Raw genomic sequence first — 20,197 nt, forward strand, 5'->3', positions numbered from 1 at the left:
ATCATGAAGGTGCAGCTGATGAATCTGCAGCAGCTGCGTGACTCTGTCATGTCAACGTGTACCAGAGTCTTTGAGGAACTTCTCAGGCACCTTGTCGAATCTATGCTACAAAGAATTAAGGCAGTTCTGAAGGCAAAAGGGGGTCCAACCCAATACTAACAAGGTGTACCTAATAAAGTGGCCAGTGGGTGTATATTTGTGATTTACTTGTGTGTTTCACCAGGCCCATTTCCCATAAAGCCGTGTATATGTTTACTTTATAGCTGGACTCCCTCTTCACTGGACTGAACACAAATTGTTAAAAAAAAAAGTAAATTAGTGAAAACGTAAAAGGTCATTTTTGAACAGCAAAAAAAAAATACATTAAATAAACCCAACCTGTACAGTCCTCATAATGGTAGGAGACTCTGTGGTTTATTTAAATCACTTATGACATACTGGGGAGGGTTTAATTAAATCAGGCATGACGGGTGTTTGCTTTTATTGGTTTATTTGAATTACGCATGATGCCCCTAGTGGGCTTTGTTTACGAAGGTATGTCTAGCATGAAACTCAGCTTGGAATCTCCTATCCGCTCTCAGGAAGACAGGGAACAGAGCAACAGGAGATCCCCTCAAAACCAAGACAGAGGATGAAAAGAAAAGTCAGGCTGCTTCCTTAAGGACCAAAACAGTGCATGTGGAGCACGGCAATAATAAATACAACAGCCTCTCTGAGTTACCTTGGGTAGCATAGATGTGAATGACATTAAGGACTGCAAAGAACAAAAAAAAGTTTGGGTCAGTCATGACAGAATTGGCCCAAGAACTGAACTGGCTTAAAACAAACCAAATTCACCGTCCCTTCTGGTTAATGGAATTCCCACCCAGCCTACAGCCTGCCGTGTCAGCAAACTGACAATGTCAACCTGGGCCTCTGCCCACCCACCGAGGCCCAGCACCTGAGACCCCTGAGTTGAGTTTAACGGCTGCAGCAAGGCCGAAGTGCGCCCCCTACAGGTAACCTAACAAGTACAAAAGGCAAAGAACAAGCTGAATATGAAGGCGCTCTCTCTCTCACAGACACACACACCTATAAAGTATAAAACAGGAAACAGAATCATTCACCTCATCATCAGTAAATGAAAATTCTAGGGTTAGGGGATCAAAAATCATAATAAATATGTTTGCAAATGTATAATAATACTGCAACAAAAGGAATAACATCGCAAGCATGAACATCACAGAGCTGGTTTGGGATTTCACGCTAAATTCCAGGAAGATTCAGCATGCTGACGCATAAATCAGAAAATGATTTTCCAAAGCAATAACAGAACGTGTTCTGCAGCACACACTAACGTACAGAGGCAGCCTGGGTGCGTGCAGTCAGGCCATCTCAGACAGGAAGGTGAGAAGCCCCTGGAGGACACTGTTAGCTCACCTGGGGGGCTGGGCGAGTCCAGAATCTAGCCTTCATCGGGAAATATACTTTTTGTTTCTTTTGTTTTTTTTAAGCACATAAAACACATCTTTCAGCACCCTTGCCATAGCAAACTCTTTATTCATTTATTTTTATTGATGGCGAGGACATCTCTTCACGAGCCTCAGAGGTTGCGGTCCCTGCCCCGTATGAGTGCCATGCGCACGCCAGCAGGGCGGCGCTATCTGACGACATGCCCCCAGCCCTCTGTCCCCACATACGTCCTACTCCTTGGCCTCCAAGAATAATGTCTCCTGAGGAAAGAGCTTCGCGTCCAGCAGGGTCCAGGAAGGATCCAAATCTGTGATCTGAGACAAACCCGGGAAGGACAGCGATAATGAGAACAGCTACGGGCTCTTAAACCCACAGATTGTGCCCCAGGTGGGGGGGGGATGGGGGGTGGCACACTCACGTTTCTGCGGGGGTAGGTGGTGATAACCTTGAACTCATCGCACGGGTAGCCCTTGGAGGCCACGAAGTCGAAGAGCGCCTGCAGCCGGCAGCTGGCCAGGAAGCGGCGCTCCAGGAAGTCTCCGCTGGGCGTGCGGATGCGCAGCTTGCTGATTGGCTGGTCGTCCTCCTCCTCGGGCTCGGGCGGGAGAGCATGCTCCAGCGACAGGCGTATGGCCTTAGGGGGGGGGGGGGGCAGTGAAAACCGGCTCATTAATACAAACCTCAGGCCCCCCATCACCAACCGCCTGTGACAAGAGGGGTTGGGATGCCAAAAGGGGCAGCTGGAGTACAAGAGATGGATGTTCACCCAGAATTCCCCTGCAGGCCGGGGACAAGGACCAATAATCATTGTTTTTCCTTTTTCGCAATGTAGGGGGGTCTTTGCACACCTCCTCTATAAACATTGAGTGCTAAAAACTGCAATTCAGCAGGCAGACCGTACCAATAAGGCAGCGGGGGGAGGGGGGTCACACATCAGAGTGGCATTTGGCAACACCTCCACCCTTCCCGCTCATTTACACAAGTCCACAGGAGAATTTAACCCTCCGGGGTCTAGGGGTAGGGAACAGGCTTTCACTGACTGGGGCATGGTCACATTCTTAATTCTTGGAAAATAAATTATTTGTTATATATGTGTTTTGGCATTAAACTAATCTTAATCTTAGTGTACTTTGTTAATGTCAGATTTATGTGAGGTTTGTAATTTGACATCAAATTATAGACATTGCAAAATGCAGTTTCACTTGCAGAAACATAATAAAAGTACATAGTAAGCAATGGTGGCAGTTTGTTTTGATCCCAGACATCTGATCACCAACGTCTTGGCTACATGAAGATGTTTAAATGGTGTAGTTGCAACATTCAGTTGCCCATTTAACCTAATTTTAAAAACTTGAATACTTCTGACAATTGACGTTTTGAAAAGAAGACAGACTATGGATTTATTCAGCGCTTTTTTCATATTCCTACAATAAGATTTCGGCGACTTATGAACCAAAATACACGAGAAAGATGCCGTCGACTCGTCGAGGGTTAAAATGATCTGCTGACGAACACATCAGACTCCATTAAACATTGCGCCTTCAAATAACTATTAAACAAAGTGCAATACTCCTTAAAAACCTTTGCACATTTCTTCTAGAACACTTTCAATGACCGTTATGAAACGCTACAAACCCAGCAGCAAGACGGAACTACACCCGGCACACGACATCCTGAAAGTGACCCACCCCGACTAACCTCTGCCTGCGTGGCAACATAAACCTACTGACTGTAGCCAAGCCATCACACTGACTGGCAGGACTAGGGCAATGCTAAAGGTGAGCACCGGGCTCTCCAGGGGTCTCGGTAAACAGACTGTTAGTGAGAGTAGCTCTGGTTTAAGGCTGCGGCCGTGGAAGCCTGAGGGTTTGCAAACGACAGCCTCACCTCGCGTTCCTGCTCCTGCTCCCTCCGCATTTGCTCCAGGCGACTCAGCTCTGCCTCCTCCTTCTCCTGAGCCTTCCTCTGTAACGACATTAGGGGGGGGTGTGCACCCCCAGGCCGTCAGGAAGACTCGTTAACGAGATAAGCGGTTAAAGGTTTCCGGTGAAGATGCAAACCTTTCTGCGGTCGGCTTCCAGAGACACGCGGTACGCTTCGTCCTGTTCCCTCTTAACCATCTCGCGAGCTTCACGCTCAGCCTAACATGGAGAGGAGGCCACCATAAACACAGGCTTTATCCAACACAGAGAGATTAACTGACCAAACTGGACATTCTGCCATCATCTTACATTTAACACACATTTTATTCATATAGTTCTTTTCAAGTTCACAAAGACGCTTACATAGAATTAAAGTAAACCGATAAGAAAATGACAAAACATATTATGGATCAGGAAAATCATAGGCTTGAGCAAACAAAATGGTTTTTAGCTTGGTTTTGAAATCTGAGACTGAGACCGACAGACGAACGTCACTGAGGAGGGAGTTCCAAAGTGGGGGAGCTAAACAGGAAAATGCACAGTCAGCATAGCCATGGAGTTTGGATGGGGGGAGGAGAGAGCTGGAAGGGGAGGATCTAAGAGGCGAGGAGGCTGGTAGGGGAGAAGCAGTTCAGAAAGATAAGATGGGGCACGGTTGTTAAAAGCCTTGTTACTAGCAGTAACCAATACCTCAAGACTGCTAGAACTATCTGAAAATCCATATAAATGTAAAGACACAGCCGGAGGTGTCAGCTGTTTCCATGACAACAGCCTCCGCCGTGTCATTTTCCCTGCCTGACCTCGTCCTTGATGTCCTCTTGCTGCTGGGCTGTGAAAATCTCCATGGCGCCCATCAGCCTCATCATCAGCTCATCCACCGTTGTGTTGCCTAGCGACAAACACACGCGCAGCTTACCTACTGTCGCATTGCCTAGCAACCGACCCACATGCAGCTCATCTACCGTGTAGTTCCATGCAAATAAAACACCTGCAGAATCAGAAGGACAGGAGATAGAAAAACACAAGAAGGAAACTGGGTCCAGTGACTCCCCTGCACAGTGCTATGATGATTAATGAATATCTGACCACGTTACAGGACCGGGGGCCATCCTCAGGAGGCTTCCATATTCCTAGACAATAAAGCACATCCACACGCCTCTAAACAATTCAAGAGCAGTTTCATGAACACCAGAATTAAATCACATATCTCCCATGGGTTCCCCAAACTCCAGACCTAAACATCACTGCACGTTTCTGAAGCAGAGAGTGCGAGATAGATAACCATAAATAACTGGAGGCTTTTCCAGTGTACCGCACAGTCCAGGACTGATCAAAAAGCCACTGCAGCTCTTCTGAAGGCAAAGGGTGGCCCAGCTCCTTACGGGGGTCCTTCCTCACCTTGAATGACGTTCAGAACTTCATTGGACGCCCGCTTTCCCATGACGATCAGGAAGAGCGGGAAGTTGTCCGTCTTGTGGGTCCGGATGGCCTGTGTCACGGTGCTGCCAAAGTGCCTGGTGCACATGGTGAGGAGTCTGAGAGACAGAGAGAGAGATGTTCAGAAATACCGGATTTAAGTCAAGGATAACTGCTAAATTTACAGAAACTAACTAAAACTTCAGCCTCCCATTATGAGCACAAATAGCTCCATCTACATAAAGGTCTTGCACAAACATTACATCTAACGGAAATGACCCGCTGGGGGTGAGGTTCAGATCTCCATTTCTTGGCGTCACCTGGACTTGTTTGCCTCTTTGGTGACGTCCCAGGCCCAGGTGACGAAGTTCTGGCTGAGGTAGGAGACCACGGACTCGGCGCACAGCATCTGGGAGCAGAAGACGTTGGCGAGCACGCTCTCGTCGTGGTGCAGGTAGATGGACAGCAGCTTCCTCTGCGGCACAGACGTGACAGCAAGGTTTTTCACTGAATGGTAGGTGAGGAATTTTGGGAAGTTCATGTCCAGCCACATCTGGGTGCGTTTTTGGGGTACTGTTTGTATGCTTATAACCAGAAGGTTACTGGTTCAGGTCCCAGGGCTAGCAAAGTATTTTCACTATTGGGTCCTTGAGCAAGGCCCTTTACTCCAGTTGCTCCAGGGACTATCTTACCCTGTTTCTCAAATGTACATTGCTTTGAATAAAACAAATTAAATAGTCAAACAAACATAGTAGACTTACGTCTCGGGCCTTGCCGTAGAAAGCATCCTGTAGCGCAGACTCCAAAGAGCCAATAAAAAAAACAGGTTGGAGGTCTCCATATCTTTCATGGGAAGAGGGGGAGGAAGAAGTGGGCGGAGTCAACATGATACCCAATCAAATGCTGGGAAGATGGATAAACCAGTTCACACATGGTCCCTGTGCCACACACACACCTGCTCCTAAACTCGGATGTGAAGTGCAGCAGGGCCTCTTCTTCGTTCTCGGCGTCATCTGGCACTGCGGGGAAACAGCAACAGTTCGTGATGGACGGACAGCTTGGCACCTATCGAGCAGCCTTCCAATCGAGCTCCTCCAAAACTCACTCATCGGAGATTTCCGGCTCCCCGAGATTCCCATCCCGAAGATCTCCGACTCGTCCACGCCGAACTCCGATGCATCCTCGAAGTCGTCGCCCTCGCTGTCGCTCGCCATGTGGACGTCAGAGACCTGCTCCCAAACACACGGCTCAGCCCATCTGCACTGGCGTCAGGCAGGCCTCGTTAGCGGCAACACTGAACAGCACGTGTGGGGACTTCCCACAAATGTTGTACCTGCTCGGCCTGCGCAGTGGTGGGCGTGGGGGACCTCCGGCGAACACGCAGACGGTGGCAGGGGTAGCTGATCCCCGACGATGCTAGCGTCACCTGAGTGATACGGAAACATCACGTTAGATCTGGCAAAGAAGTGCAGGATGTTTAACACTCATGAGATCTAGGCTTCAGAGTTTAACTTTGACCCTGGGAAGTTAGAGCAAGATCACGGAGTGAAATTTTGTCCAGGGAAGCCCATGGTGGTGGTGAAGCTGCACAGTGAAATGTCAGTTTCAGTAAACAATCTCAAATGAAAGTGAAAATGACAGCAGCAGCATTCAAATCCCAAGCTTGCGTGGTTGGCCTCAGTTTTTATGCCTGTTGGTGTCTTTCGGCCTCTGTGTGAGCGCGTCCCTCTCCATTCCTCACCTGGTCATCAGTGGCAGTGACAGGCCAGCCCTCCCACCGCTGGTGCCTCACTGGGATGTTGGTGACGTCAGAGATATTCCTCTTTACCTGGTGAGGAAACAGCCCTTAAAAGCAATTAACCAAGAACCAAACACTGCATGGCTATCTACACCTCCCTGACATCAACGGGACGGCTTCAGGGCAGGGAGCAGGCCACATTCCCACCAAACTCCAGGTGAGGACCGACCCAGGACGGTTCTCATCCTCACCTCCTGGATGGTCCTGTCTCCAGGAAAGTTAAGGCTGTAGTCCCTCCCAGTCTCCTGGTGATTCACGACTAGCACAAAGTTCTGACTTAATGCCTCTTCTGAAGCTCTGGAGGGGAGGCGTATCAGAACAAAACAGCCGTATATGATGCAGGCTAACGTTGTGACTTATAGAAGACTGAGGCTTGTTTTCCAAGCTTTCCGATATAGATCCCAAGGATTACAGACTCACCGGGCCTCGCTGGTGGAGGCGGGCTGGGCGACATCGGGGGTCAGGACGTACAGGCTGTTATTTTTAGGTAAGTGAAGACTAGACAGAACAGTCTGCCCATGAAGAGAGCGAGAGAGAGAAAGTAATGATAGTGAAACAGACAGTAAATGATATACAGGCAGTTCCAGCTCACAAACCCACTTGCAAGTCAGATTTTACACAAATTCACCTTCCTGTAACCATTTAATACACCTTATATTAAAGCCACAAACCAAAAATTCAGTACCAATATGAACTGTACAGGACATATAAAATTAAGTGCAAATTACAGACATATGACACCTTTATGTGTTAGTACTTCCATAAACTATGTATACATTTTTTTTTTTTACTCAAGTCCAGATTTACTTTAGTGGGTTTTATTTAAGATGAGAGAGGCTTGTATAGATCACAGCCGTCAGTAAATCGGCTTTCTTGAGCTTCTCCAACACACAAACCTACAGAATCAGACACGTCTCCCATCTTCCAGCCCCTCAACTGCAGCTGTGATGCGGGGATCTGCAGCTCCGTCTCCAAAACCTGCTTGATTTCACCTGAGGACGGGAGCGCGCCAGCGACGGGGAGAGGTGTAATTCACGGTTTCACCAGCAGGTGGAAGCACAGTTCACATCAAAGCCACAGATGCACACAAGAAAAAAAATGATTTCCACTGCAAAGTTTATCACATATAAGTAAAAAAATGTTACAAATCATGAATTTTCGTTCACTGAAAAGTTTCACGATCAGCCTAAAGTGAGGCAACCACAGTATATTTCTGCTTGCTTATTAAAATGAACCAGTGTACACAAAACAGTGTTAACCTTCCTCTGGTGACGTCAAACCGATAACAGGCCTTAAAGATCACCTTACCTACTGTGCTCGCTTCATCCAGCACCACCTCAACTGAGCGCTGCCGGTACTCCACGCGGAAGCTGAGCATGCGTGGCTCGTGAGGGTGTTCCGGTGCATGCCGGGCGGCCCGGACAGGGCAGGAGGGCGACGGCGGTGATGTGGAGGTGGACACAGAGGGCGGCATGGGCTCTAATGGGCGGAATAGAGACCCCGACTCGCTGGCCTCGCTTGGTAAATTACTGTGAGGGGGAGAACAAGAGAACTCAGTAAATACTCAATTAACAGGTACAAAAATAATGCTTTACATTTACCTTTCAAAGCCGTTCAAAGTCCTCCTGTGACAGCTGACACTCATCTCTGCCAAACCGATACCCGTATCATTCAGGGACTTCTCGGTCACACTGATACCCGTATCATTCAGGGACTTCTCGGTCACACTGATACCCGTATCATTCAGGGACGTCTCGGTCACACTGATACCCGTATCATTCAGAGACGCATCGGTCACAGAAATGGCCAAATTGTTCAGAGACATCTCAGACACACTGATACCCGTATCATTCAGAGATGCATCAGTCACATAAACAGCCATATTGTTCAGAGACATCTCAGTTACACTGATACCCATATCATTCAGAGACGCATCGGTCACACAAACAGCAGAATTGTTCTAGTATCGGTCACACTGATACCCATATCATTCAGAGACGTCTCGGTCACAGAAACAGCCAAACTGTTCAGAGACATCTCGGACACACTGATACCCGTATCATTCAGAGACGCATCAGTCACATAAACAGCCATATTGTTCAGAGACGTCTCAGTTACACTGATACCCGTATCATTCAGAGACGTCTCAGTTACACTGATACCCGTATCATTCAGAGACGCATCGGTCACAGAAACAGCCAAACTGTTCAGAGACATCTCGGACACACTGATACCCGTATCATTCAGAGACGTCTCAGTTACACTGATACCCGTATCATTCAGAGACGTCTCAGTTACACTGATACCCGTATCATTCAGAGACGTCTCAGTTACACTGATACCCGTATCATTCAGAGACGCATCGGTCACACAAACAGCAGAATTGTTCTAGTATCGGTCACACTGATACCCATATCATTCAGTGACATCTTGGTCACACTGACAGCCATATCGTTCAGAGATGTCAGGTCACACTGATACCCATATCAGTCAGTGACGTGTCAGTCACACCAACGGCCGTATTGTTCAGAGACGTCTCGGTCACCGTGACGGCCGTATTGTTTAGGGAGGTCTTGGTCACACGACACGGCACGGACAGCTGGGTTGCTTAGAGACATCGTAGTTACACTGACATCCATTTCGCTCAGGGACATCTGGGTCACACTGATACTCTTTCTGTTCTGTCACTGACACTCGGCTCATTTTGAGATGACATTCACACCGACAGCCCATTTTGGCCCCATGCCGCTCACCTCTGCAAAATACCGTTTTCCTGTGGAATCACAACATTGATTGCTGCCTGCGGGAAGAGAGATATTTACCGGCAATCAGACTCCAAAGTTGCAACTCAGTAATGTACATTTTTTTTTTATTAAAATTTTCTGTATGATTTTATATCCGCCCAAAACTCACCACCAAATCCCAGTTATTCAGTTCAAGGAGAGCAATTGCTTCTGCAATGTTGTCTATGCCGGTGCAAGCCTGTGAAAAAGATGGGACAAGCCACATGGAATTTAGTCCCAGGAATAAAAAACACAGGGAATAAATAAAACAAAAAAGTACCCAGTCGTCGTATCACTTAAATATGTATCAGTCATAGAGCAAGCAAGTCCATCTCTTCACTGACAGCCACACTGTGAATGGTATTAAGGTTTTAGCTTTCATTCAACACATAAAATAAGCACTTCATTGTCTCTTGACGATTTACTTAATTTATGTCACCGTTTTTATGACAGCACAGAGATAGCAATTAAAATCTCAGGCAAAAAACACGCTACTGCCGCCTGTTGGAAAGACCTGCGTATTACATCAAACCGGGTACCCGTGCAAGTAAACACACGTTGCTCTTCCACAATATATCCAGTTACCGTCCTGACAACGGTGAATCATGTGCATCTGCGTTCAGCCAATCTTTGCTAGTGCTCGATTGCGTAATTCTTCAAGACAGAAGTACCTGTCTGTAATATACAGCAAGGTTTTAAGGAATTAACATAAATTACCGTAATGTATACATTATCACCACAGTACTTGCAAATGATCACGGAAATCAAAGTTTGATTTATTACATGTAAATTTATCCTAGGTACAATGTGTAGTGAAATGCTTGGCTCCAATACTGTTAATATGACCATAAGTACAAAAGAGGAAAAATATTAAACATAGACAATCGTAAGTAACATACATAATGTGCAAATGGTAGTAAAGTGACAGGTGGTAAAGCAAAGTGTCAAATCTAAAACAGTCATTATTGGCGATGTTTCTGATCTCTTTTCTCTCAACAACCTTGTATTAGAAATTATGCAATGACTCATGTCAGTTAAATGAGGTTTTCTACGCTGTCACGCTGTATACTATGTAAATATACACGTGGGTGCGTTGCTACATTCATAAGTGCCAATACAATTATTATCATTATTATCACATTAACCACATTAATTAGGATGAGTGGATTTCATTCGTTTTACATCCCTGAAAACAAATCCTATCCTAATTTACTTTTTTGTTTTTTTTTTATGAATCCAGCACTTTTTCCTCGTAACTTTTTTGCCCCCACGCGGTTAACGGCTCTCTATCCAGCGGTTGCGTCCACTTTATTGCCGATCCGTTTTGATGTCTCAGTCCAGAAAGCGACCAGCACCCCGACCTCCGCCCACACTGCATTGAAAAATGTAGGATTATATACACACAGAAAATGATCCGAAGAGATAAACCGATTGGACACACCTGAAAGTCAGCCAGGATGATCTCTCTGTCCGTGTTACCGTTATCGGAGGCCATCGCAATGGCTGGGGAACAGCTATGAAGCAAAGAGGGGCTCGGCTTCACATCAAATTATAACTATAAATCGACGAAAATCTACAAAATAAATAAATAAATAATAACCGGGGAAAGCTTGACTGGAAAATGCTGTTAGAGTCAGTGCATAAAGCGAGGGTACTCGCGCACTTTGATAGCCAGCCACCCGGCTTGGGTTCGTGCGGGTCACAGTCCCCGATGAACCGACACTTTTTTTATTTGTGTTCCCAGCAGGTTCATGGCCGCTTTACGGCATGTCGTTACGACAGAGCTTTGCAGCGACTACTTACGGCAGTGGGGATACCGGCTTACAATGAAAAGCAACACTATTAAATTAGCACTCTAAAAACTATTATTAAGATGCAAAGTTTCGTGATATGGTTGTACTTTAGCACGAAAGAAAGGTGTATATTTTTTGACATCCGTGTTGCTTTTGAGGTTTATGTTAACTTTTTCATGCTGATCTGTCCTTAGTGCAGCTCTGAAAAAAATGTTGATGACTTGAATGTTGGATTGTTTTGTTTGCAAACAAGTGACTAAAGGCATTGACACCTGAAAGGGGTAGTTAAAACTGACGTGACACATTTTAAACCTAACTGGTTCTGTAGATTTAGTAGGCGCACGCACATTTTATGCTCAGTAATAAAACTAAATGACAGGAAACATCAGGGTTGCCAACTCTGGTCAGTTGGCTGGAGTCGGATATTCAATTGGAGTAGAGACTGCACACGCATATACATGTATGTAATAGTTTTATTACCTTGTAAATAGTCTGTAGGGTTTATAAACTAGCCCAGTGCTTTTGATGTAGCTAATTTTAGGTTTAAAATGGAATAAAATGGTTTAAAATGGTTTTGGTATTGCATTGTATTTGTATTTTAATTTAGAATTTCTTTGAAATATACTCCCAATTGCAAGAGTGAAAACACTGGTCAACAATTTATACTTTAAACTTTATACAAGTTATATTCATACTTTTTGTTTCACAAATCAAAATAGGTATTGTTTGTGCTGAATTCAAATATCTGAACAGAATTTACCCGTCGTGTAAAGATTTTGAGTGACACACAATTAAACTTTATGCTACCCATATAATTACAGTATATGTGCATGTTGCAGTGATTCATGTAAAAGGTAGATGTGTATGATTTTCTGCTGTACTTGGCCTCAGGAGCATGCCTCCTACGTGTCCAGCAGAAGGCAGCCAGCATACTGGGAGTCCACTTGCATTGATATTATTTTTCCATATCAGAGAGATAGCATGACCTTGTTGAATTATGGTTCAGCCTATACACTCCGGCAAATACACACTATAATACTTTGCGCCATTCTTGAAAGTCCTAAAAATGTTCAGAAATGAAATTCAAAAGTTTCCTTAAAGATTCTGAAATATACAGTCTTTATAAGGAATTAGGGGGCGGCATGGTGGTGCAGTGGTTAGCACTGTCGCCTCACACCTCTGGGACCCGGGTTCGAGTCTCCGCCTGGGTCACATGTGTGTGGAGTTTGCATGTTCTCCCCGTGTCGTCGTGGGGTTTCCTCCGGGTACTCCGGTTTCCCCCCACAGTCCAAAAACATGCTGAGGCTAATTGGAGTTGCTGAATTGCCCGTAGGTGTGCATGTGTGAGTGAATGGTGTGTGAGTGTGCCCTGCGATGGGCTGGCCCCCCATCCTGGGTTGTTCCCTGCCTCGTGCCCATTGATTCCGGGATAGGCTCCGGACCCCCCGCGACCCAATAGGATAAGCGGTTTGGAAAATGGATGGATGGATGGATGGATAAGGAATTATATACTATCATCCAACCATCCATTCTCTAAAACTGCTTATCTTATGCAGGGTTATGACGGTTTGGAGCCTATGGGCACAATACAAGGAACAACCCAGGATGGGGCACCAACAGGAGCACCTGGAGGGAATCCCCACGACGACATGGGGAGAGTAAACAAACTCGGGTGTGAGGCTATAGCACTAACCACTGCACAACCGTGTACTGTACATATCCCCTTATGTACTGTCAATGCAGCCTAAACAAATATGGGAGAGAGCAGTATTCTGAGTGCATTTCTTAAATCAGAATTTAAAAGTTCATAACAGGCAACCCTTAGTTGTTTTATACTGTTTTATAGTTTTTGCTGACCAGTGTTATGCGAAATACCGTGTTTCACACATTTTACAATAATTATAACCGAATTGGCCATTTCACAAAAAACTTTTGTGAAAATTTTGAAGCTATTCCTATGATCAGCATCACAAAATCTATCTGGCACAAAATAATAAAGGAAACAGTAACTTTGTAAACCTGGGAAATTTGTTAAATGAGCATTGGCCTTAAATTCTAATGATGGATTGCTGAGCTGCCTGGTTTTTAATAGACTGGCTTGTTTGAAAGTGATTTTTGAATATAAATTATGATTTATACAACAGCTCACCAATCTTATTTATATATTACTTCTACAAAGAAAATAATCGGGCGAGTTACGTGTTTGATACAAGATTTTATCTTGGGGGGGCGCGGAGGGATGGATGGAGCAGGGTAAGGAGAGGAAAAGAGGGGATGAGAGGCGAGGGGAGGGTAGGAGAAGAGGAGGGGTGGGGAGAGGAAAAATAGGAGGTGAAACACTGGAAGGTCTGAGGCCGTGAGGGGGTCACCACTAGTAATCTCTGATGGCAACTTGAGCTTCTAGCCCTAAATACAACAGATTCTAGAAAACTCTGCAAATGAATACACACAAGTAGGATTTAATCACACATTTATAAATGATTAATATCAACACACCTACCTCCTTCAAAAAACAAGTAATATATCCTTAATTTCAGGAGGTGGCATGGTGGTGCAGTGGTTAGCACTGTTGCCTTACACCTCTGGGACCCGGGTTCGAGTCTCCGCCTGGGTCACATGTGTGTGGAGTTTGCATGTTCTCCCCATGTCGTCGTGGGGTTTCCTCCGGGTACTCCGGTTTCCCCCCACAGTCCAAAGACATGCTGAGGCTATTTGGACTTGCTAAGTGTGCATGTGTGAGTGGATGATGTGTGAGTGTGCCCTGCGATGGGCTGGCCCCCCATCCTGGGATGTTCCCTGCCTCGTGCCCATTGCTTCCGGGATAGGCTCCGGACCCCCCGCGACCCAGTAGGAGAAGCGGTTTGGAAAATGGATGGATGGACTGCATATCTTGGGTGGGGCTACCATCAGCCTGCTGTTGTTCCAGTACTCCATAAAAAATCCCTAAGCTTGATAAACAAGGCCAACAGAGATCTCCTGCGACTGAAAACGTGTCCAAAAGGGACAGAAAACCTGGACATATAGAAGGACTTTCATTCATCGACAATGAACAAAGTGCTCTTTCCTTTATGGTGGTACCATAACCAGCTGCAATACATTTGTCTAACCAATGCTGATAAGAAATTCATATCTATATACGAGTAGAGAGAGCATGAAAGGGACTAACCGAGAAAATGCGCTTATATCACGATAAAATGACGAATATTTGTTTCACTTTTTCATATGGTACGGCATGTATATAAATACATAACGATGAAAGGTGGACATTTCCTAACAGGACATGTATAGGACATTGTCAAATTTAGACAAAAATAAGCAAGAGAAGGTCTTCTCTGGTTGTATTTGGTCCAATTAATATATATTCGTTGCTAAATTATAAAAAGGGTGAATCATTTTATTCTCAGAAAAATTATCCATCCATCCATCCATCCATCATCTTCCGCTTAATCCGGGGTCGGGTCGTGGGGGCAGCAGTCTCAGGAGGGAAGCCCAGACTTCCCTCTCCCCGGCCACTTCATCCAGCTCCTCTGGGGGGATCCCGAGGCGTTCCCAGGTCAGCCGGGAGACATAGTCTCTCCAGCGTGTCCTGGGTCTTCCCCGGGGTCTCCTCCCAGTGGGACATGCCCGGAACACCTCACCAGGGAGGCGTCCCGGAGGCATCCTGATCAGATGCCCGAGCCACCTCATCTGGCTCCTCTCGATGCGGAGGAGCAGCGGCTCTACTCTGAGTCCCTCCCGAATGACTGAGCTCCTCACCCTATCTCTAAGGGAGAGCCCAGCCACCCTGCGGAGGAAACTCATTTCGGCCGCTTGTACCCGCGATCTCGTTCTTTCGGTCACTACCCATAGCTCATGACCATAGGTGAGGGTAGGAACGTAGATCGACTGGTAAATCGAGAGCTTTGCCTTTTGGCTCAGCTCTCTCTTCACCATGACAGACCGATGCAGCGCCCGCATGACTGCTGACGCCGCACCGATCCGCCTGTCGACCTCCCGCTCCATCGTTCCCCCACTCGTGAACAAGATCCCGAGATACTTAAACTCCTCCACTTCGGGGGAGGACCCCATCCCAAACCCCGAGAGAGCATTCTACCCTTTTCCGGCTGAGAACCATGGTCTCGGGTTTGGAGGTGTTGATTCTCATCCCAGCCGCTTCACACTCGGCTACGAACTGCTCCAGTGAGAGCTGAAGGTCACGAGGCCAACAGAAAAATTATTTTCTTTTTAAAATGTAAATTTTGTGCAAATGGTGCATGACAGTTCTGGATTTCAACAATAATTGTACTTGAAATATGAAATTGAAAAAAAAAAAATTTTTTAAATGTTCACAAGTGAAGGGTGGCCTGTAGCTCGTGTAGAGAGGGATTGGTGCCCAATCCCAGAAGGCTGTTGGTTTGAATTCTGTAGCTGGCAGGAGTAATATCACATCCGGTTCAGGGACTGGCTAACCCTAACCCTAACCCTAACCCTGACCCTGCTCTCCCATCCCCTGTCGTACGTCACTAAATGCATTTGAAGTAAATTCAGACATTATTGCTATTGCGGTGTGACGGGTAGTCAAAGATTACAGTGAAAAGGACTCTGTCCACACCCCCCCCACACAGACACACACACACACACACACCAGTCCAACAACAATTTTAGGTAACACAGTGATAAGCACCATTAAAACCCTCATACCACAATGTGACAAGTATTCGTTTTACAAACAAATCTTCTTAATACAAATGTGGCTTTAGTGTCCAGACAAAAGTGCATGTTTCTCTATATAATACAAATGAATGTGCTAATACTCATCGTCTGAGACACAGATGCATATTTAGTTTGTAAACAATTCGAGCCCTTTTTCACAACAGACCCTCTGGAGAAGTCAGCTGTGCTGGGAAGCTAATCGAACATCCCCCCCAACACTGGACACAGCCAGACCAAGCGAGAAGCTAAGAAGCGCCGACACTCCCCCTTATTCAGAGATCATCAGTAGTGCTACTAATTGTGGCTGCATCTGTCAGTCATGGACACTGGCTCCTCCCCTTCCTAGCAGGACATCCTGAGCAGCAGGTCTGTGGGAGAGTGACATCACAAAGCCCCGCTTCTCTCCAGGAAGGCGGGGTCTTGGAGGATTCCGAAAGCTACATTTGAAACCGCCTCCTTAGGACATGGGGGATTGGGTATTCCTCGGGGGGGGCATGGTTACACAAGAGCGAGGGAGGGTGTCAGCTGTTCTCATAGGAGGTGAGCAGCGCCACGTCCACAGGCTCCATGCAGGACGGACAGGTGAAGGAGCGTGTCAGCCAGTCGTCGATGCAGTCCACGTGGTAGATGTGCATGCAGGGCAGCAAGCGGATCGGGTCTCCATAAGTAAAGTCTATCATGCAGATCACACACCTGCACAGCCAGATGGGGGGGGGGAGTGGTGTCATCGATTAGCAAACCCAGGGTATGACAGGAACAAATTAAGAGAGGATGTGCCACCAAGTGGCAAAATCCCCATCTTCCCGGCGTTAACAGGCTGCACTCACTCTCTGATCCTCTGGGAGCTGTCCCCGGAGACGTTGTACACCCCCCGGGGCAGGTGCTGGAGGAGGCCGATCCACTTGGCGATCCGCACCTGCTCGTCCTCCGTCAGCTGGCTGGCCAGCAGCGTCTGGCCAGTCATGGGGTAGAACACAGGCACCTGGGGGAGAAGCATTGGCACCTTTACACCTGACGCCGGCAGCTTAGGCGGGGAATTTCATCGATTATTTCACGATATTCTCAGCCAATCACAGCGGGTCACAACCCCCTTGAGTTTTACAAGCGTGTATTATGTACTAGCTCAGTTCCTAATTACTTGGGTTTTATTAGTTTACCTAATACTCTGATCTCTAACTGAAAGGTAAACTAAAAGCAGCAGACATTGGGTGAAGCTTCGTATGCGAACTTAACCGCATACAGTACAGAGGAGGGTAAAAATCCCCATTGCTCCGCCACAAATATCTAGGATATATTGGTTGCATCCTCGCCAAATGAGATCAATCCCATGATTCATTGTGCTCCAAATTCTTGGAAACAAGTTAACAAGCCCAGTCCTGCCAAGACCACAAGTATGGTCTTTGCATTCTTGGTATTAAGATTCACCCATTCTGTACTCCGTGGAAGAAGGCACCCCATCTTGGGGATGCTCTGTGTAGCCATTTTGTATGGACTGTTACACCTGTAGCACACAGGAGGGATCATGGCTGCCAGCACTGTATGAAAGCTGGCTGATCCATATTCATTTGTACCAGCTAGCCATAGATACCCACACAGAGAGGCTTACACCACTACACACAGGAAGGCATCCTGTCAGGCCAGGCCAAGCCTCAGTGCTGTGACCACACACACATACACACACACAGGATCGCTCACCCATAGTGCCTTGGACATAAGCTTTCCCAGCACAGATTGGGAGGCAGTAGGATGCCGTCTGGGAATCGGGAGGAGTTCGGAAAATGGTGACGCTCCCCAGATTGAAGCAGGTACACAGTCGACCAGCTGACCAGCTAAGACACCGAAGCTGGAAACAACTGAACCATGAGGAAACTCGCAGAAAATAAAAGGGGATCACAGCCGCCCAAGAACTACGGAATAGGGGCTTTAAAAAAGTGCAAAACGTATCAGATTCCAGCGCTGTGAGTGGTACCTGGATCACCATGCGTACCGACATCCCGTCATCCATCTGCCCACGCCAGCTGAACGCTAAATGCCGGAAAGACCCCCCGTTAGAAGAGGGCCATCTGTGATCTCCAAAGCAACAGATCGGGGGCTGGTCGCTAGTCTGTTCTTAGCAGTGAGACGGCACTGGTCTCTTCCCGGGCTTTGGGATGAGTCACCAGCTGACCCTTCTCAACGAGCCATTCTGGATAATTAATTCGTGACTCCAAAATCAAAATACATAATCCATTTGAAATAAAAATTATGAGGTTGTTACGACCCATCATAAAATACCACCAATAATGAGCACACAGAAAAAAACTTTTCAAGAGACATGTCTATCTTTCTGCTGTCACATAGCATCTCATCATCATCTTCATCTTCATCATGGACATCCAGATCGATGGTGTGGCTGGAGTTTGCATGTTTTACAAAAGAGTTTCCAGGCTCCATGAATGTGCATGATTTTATTGATTATGAATATTTATTAAGTGAAATTAATTATCCATCAGTTTTAACAATCCTCATAAACATCAGAAAGTAGCGTCATTCCAAGCAACTAACCCGTAACACTGGTAGCAGCATTGTTGTATTAATTATAAAAGGACTCTTGACAGTGGTATTCATCCCGTTTAATGCGTTCAGCTGTTCCTGTTGCAAAGTCCACGAATCACTTGCAAAAGGCCACAATGGACATTATGAAACCCAAGCACACAACTGTTCCAGCGATTTACGGAAAATCGTAACAAAAAGACTAGTTTTCCTGTTTTCCAATGAGAAAAATATATAAATACAGTTTCTATTATAGTTCTATTATAGAGTTTCTAGAGTCGTGTATGACTCACCAGACAAAGGACGGCACCAACCAATGTAATGAAACACGGGAATTACTTACGGACATCTATGCCGAAACTTTAATAAAAGTTATAATTGAACTTTGATTTTGCTTATTATTTTGTTATTTTACTCTTCCTGTCGCACTTACTGATGTTGCATGTTTTACAAAAGAGTTTCCAGGCTCCATGAATGTGCATGATTTTATTGATTATGAATATTTATTAAGTGAAATTAATTATCCATCAGTTTTAATGAAATATTTCATTTAGCAAAAAAAAATTATAAAAAAAACAAGAATTTGAAATGCAGATTATCTGACACGTTATTACCTTAAAACAGACACGAAAGACGCATATTGCATGGAGAAAACTGATCGTAGCGGCTTCATTTAGAGGTTTCATTGGAATAGAAAAAAAGAGAAATTATAAGGGATAAAAACAAGGGCTAAAAATAACAAGGAATAAAAATCTTCTGGAAATGATTCGCATACTCAACTGATTCTGTAAAATCAACTAATGAAACGGATCCTTCTGCCGATTTACAGCAAACTTCATATTAAAGGCGTCAAAATACTAAAGTAATGGCGGAAGAATCCAGAAAAAAAATGATCTCTTTAAAAACCGGACGACTCCTCCATTTTTATCTTAATATTACAAACTAATCTAAAATAGAAACTCTGTATGTAGGTAATGATTTACCATGATCATTGTGCGTGTTAAAATAAAAAAATGACAGCAAGTGGATTTTTTTTCCTCAAAAACAAATCTTCCTACTGTCACGTACTCAGGTTTCTGTTTTAGCTAGCATGTTTTCTTATAATACACTCTAAACGCATATATAATTAAATTATATAGGTATTATATATGTAGGCTGTGTATCGTAAGTGGTTTTCTTGAGCTTTCAAGTAAGACAAAGAAAATGAAAAGAGATATCAACGAGATTTTTCAGGGACGCGAAAAGCAGATCGATAACCGCAAACTTTTAGTGCGTACAAACTAAACAACAATTGCATCCCAAAAAGCACAGATGGCTCTGCCCAATGCATGGGGATGACAGCGTCTGACTGTCACTTAGTTCACGCATCCCAGATCCGACGCCGTTACCTGGTATGGCGGAAGTGGCTCCCGGTCCTGCTCCGTGTCACCTGCATGTCCGTCTCTGTCCGCCTGGGATTCGGCCAGCAGGGTGATATCATCCGAAGTTGGGGATTTCAGGCAGTTCCCCATTTTCCGACTCCCGTCTAGCTAGCCTCTTGGCTTTCTGGTTTTTATAACTACCCCCTCTCATCCACCCACAATCCGGATGCCTTCCCCTAAATGTAGCTCTCCTTCCACTGAAAGTGACTAATAAGCCTCGTTGCAACACAGACTGCCGGTTCATTCAACGAACAACAACAGCAACAAACAAATTCCCAGCTCAGGGAATGTGCCTCGCAGGCTGGCCGGCCATGTCTGCTCTGCATAAGCGCACGGTGAACTGCCTTAACTTGACATGTTACAGGTGTGTGCCTGTATGTATATATGC

General features: G+C 45.7%; 2 protein-coding genes across 2 annotated transcripts; both read right to left on the bottom strand.

Moving 5' to 3' along the window:
- Positions 1–473: 473 nt before the first annotated feature.
- Positions 474–11,122, bottom strand: LOC125716882 (FAS-associated factor 1-like). The gene is made up of 19 exons (XM_048989692.1): positions 10,813–11,122; positions 9,502–9,570; positions 9,342–9,388; positions 7,897–8,117; positions 7,489–7,580; positions 7,009–7,100; positions 6,780–6,885; positions 6,532–6,618; positions 6,124–6,216; positions 5,896–6,019; positions 5,746–5,809; positions 5,552–5,633; positions 5,111–5,265; positions 4,773–4,909; positions 4,175–4,263; positions 3,513–3,593; positions 3,340–3,417; positions 1,871–2,086; positions 474–1,766 (listed from the first exon to the last, which is right to left on the bottom strand). The coding sequence occupies exons 1-19, from the start codon at positions 10,864–10,866 to the stop codon at positions 1,683–1,685; spliced, it is 1,971 nt and encodes a 656-aa protein (XP_048845649.1). The 5' UTR covers positions 10,867–11,122; the 3' UTR covers positions 474–1,682.
- A 4,669-nt stretch (positions 11,123–15,791) lies between these two features.
- Positions 15,792–20,171, bottom strand: LOC125716984 (RING finger protein 11-like). The gene is made up of 3 exons (XM_048989882.1): positions 19,777–20,171; positions 16,684–16,838; positions 15,792–16,549 (listed from the first exon to the last, which is right to left on the bottom strand). The coding sequence occupies exons 1-3, from the start codon at positions 19,897–19,899 to the stop codon at positions 16,378–16,380; spliced, it is 450 nt and encodes a 149-aa protein (XP_048845839.1). The 5' UTR covers positions 19,900–20,171; the 3' UTR covers positions 15,792–16,377.
- Positions 20,172–20,197: the final 26 nt, after the last annotated feature.

Source organism: Brienomyrus brachyistius, chromosome 21 (genome assembly GCF_023856365.1).
Source record: "Brienomyrus brachyistius isolate T26 chromosome 21, BBRACH_0.4, whole genome shotgun sequence".
In the NCBI taxonomy this organism is placed as follows: domain Eukaryota; kingdom Metazoa; phylum Chordata; class Actinopteri; order Osteoglossiformes; family Mormyridae; genus Brienomyrus; species Brienomyrus brachyistius.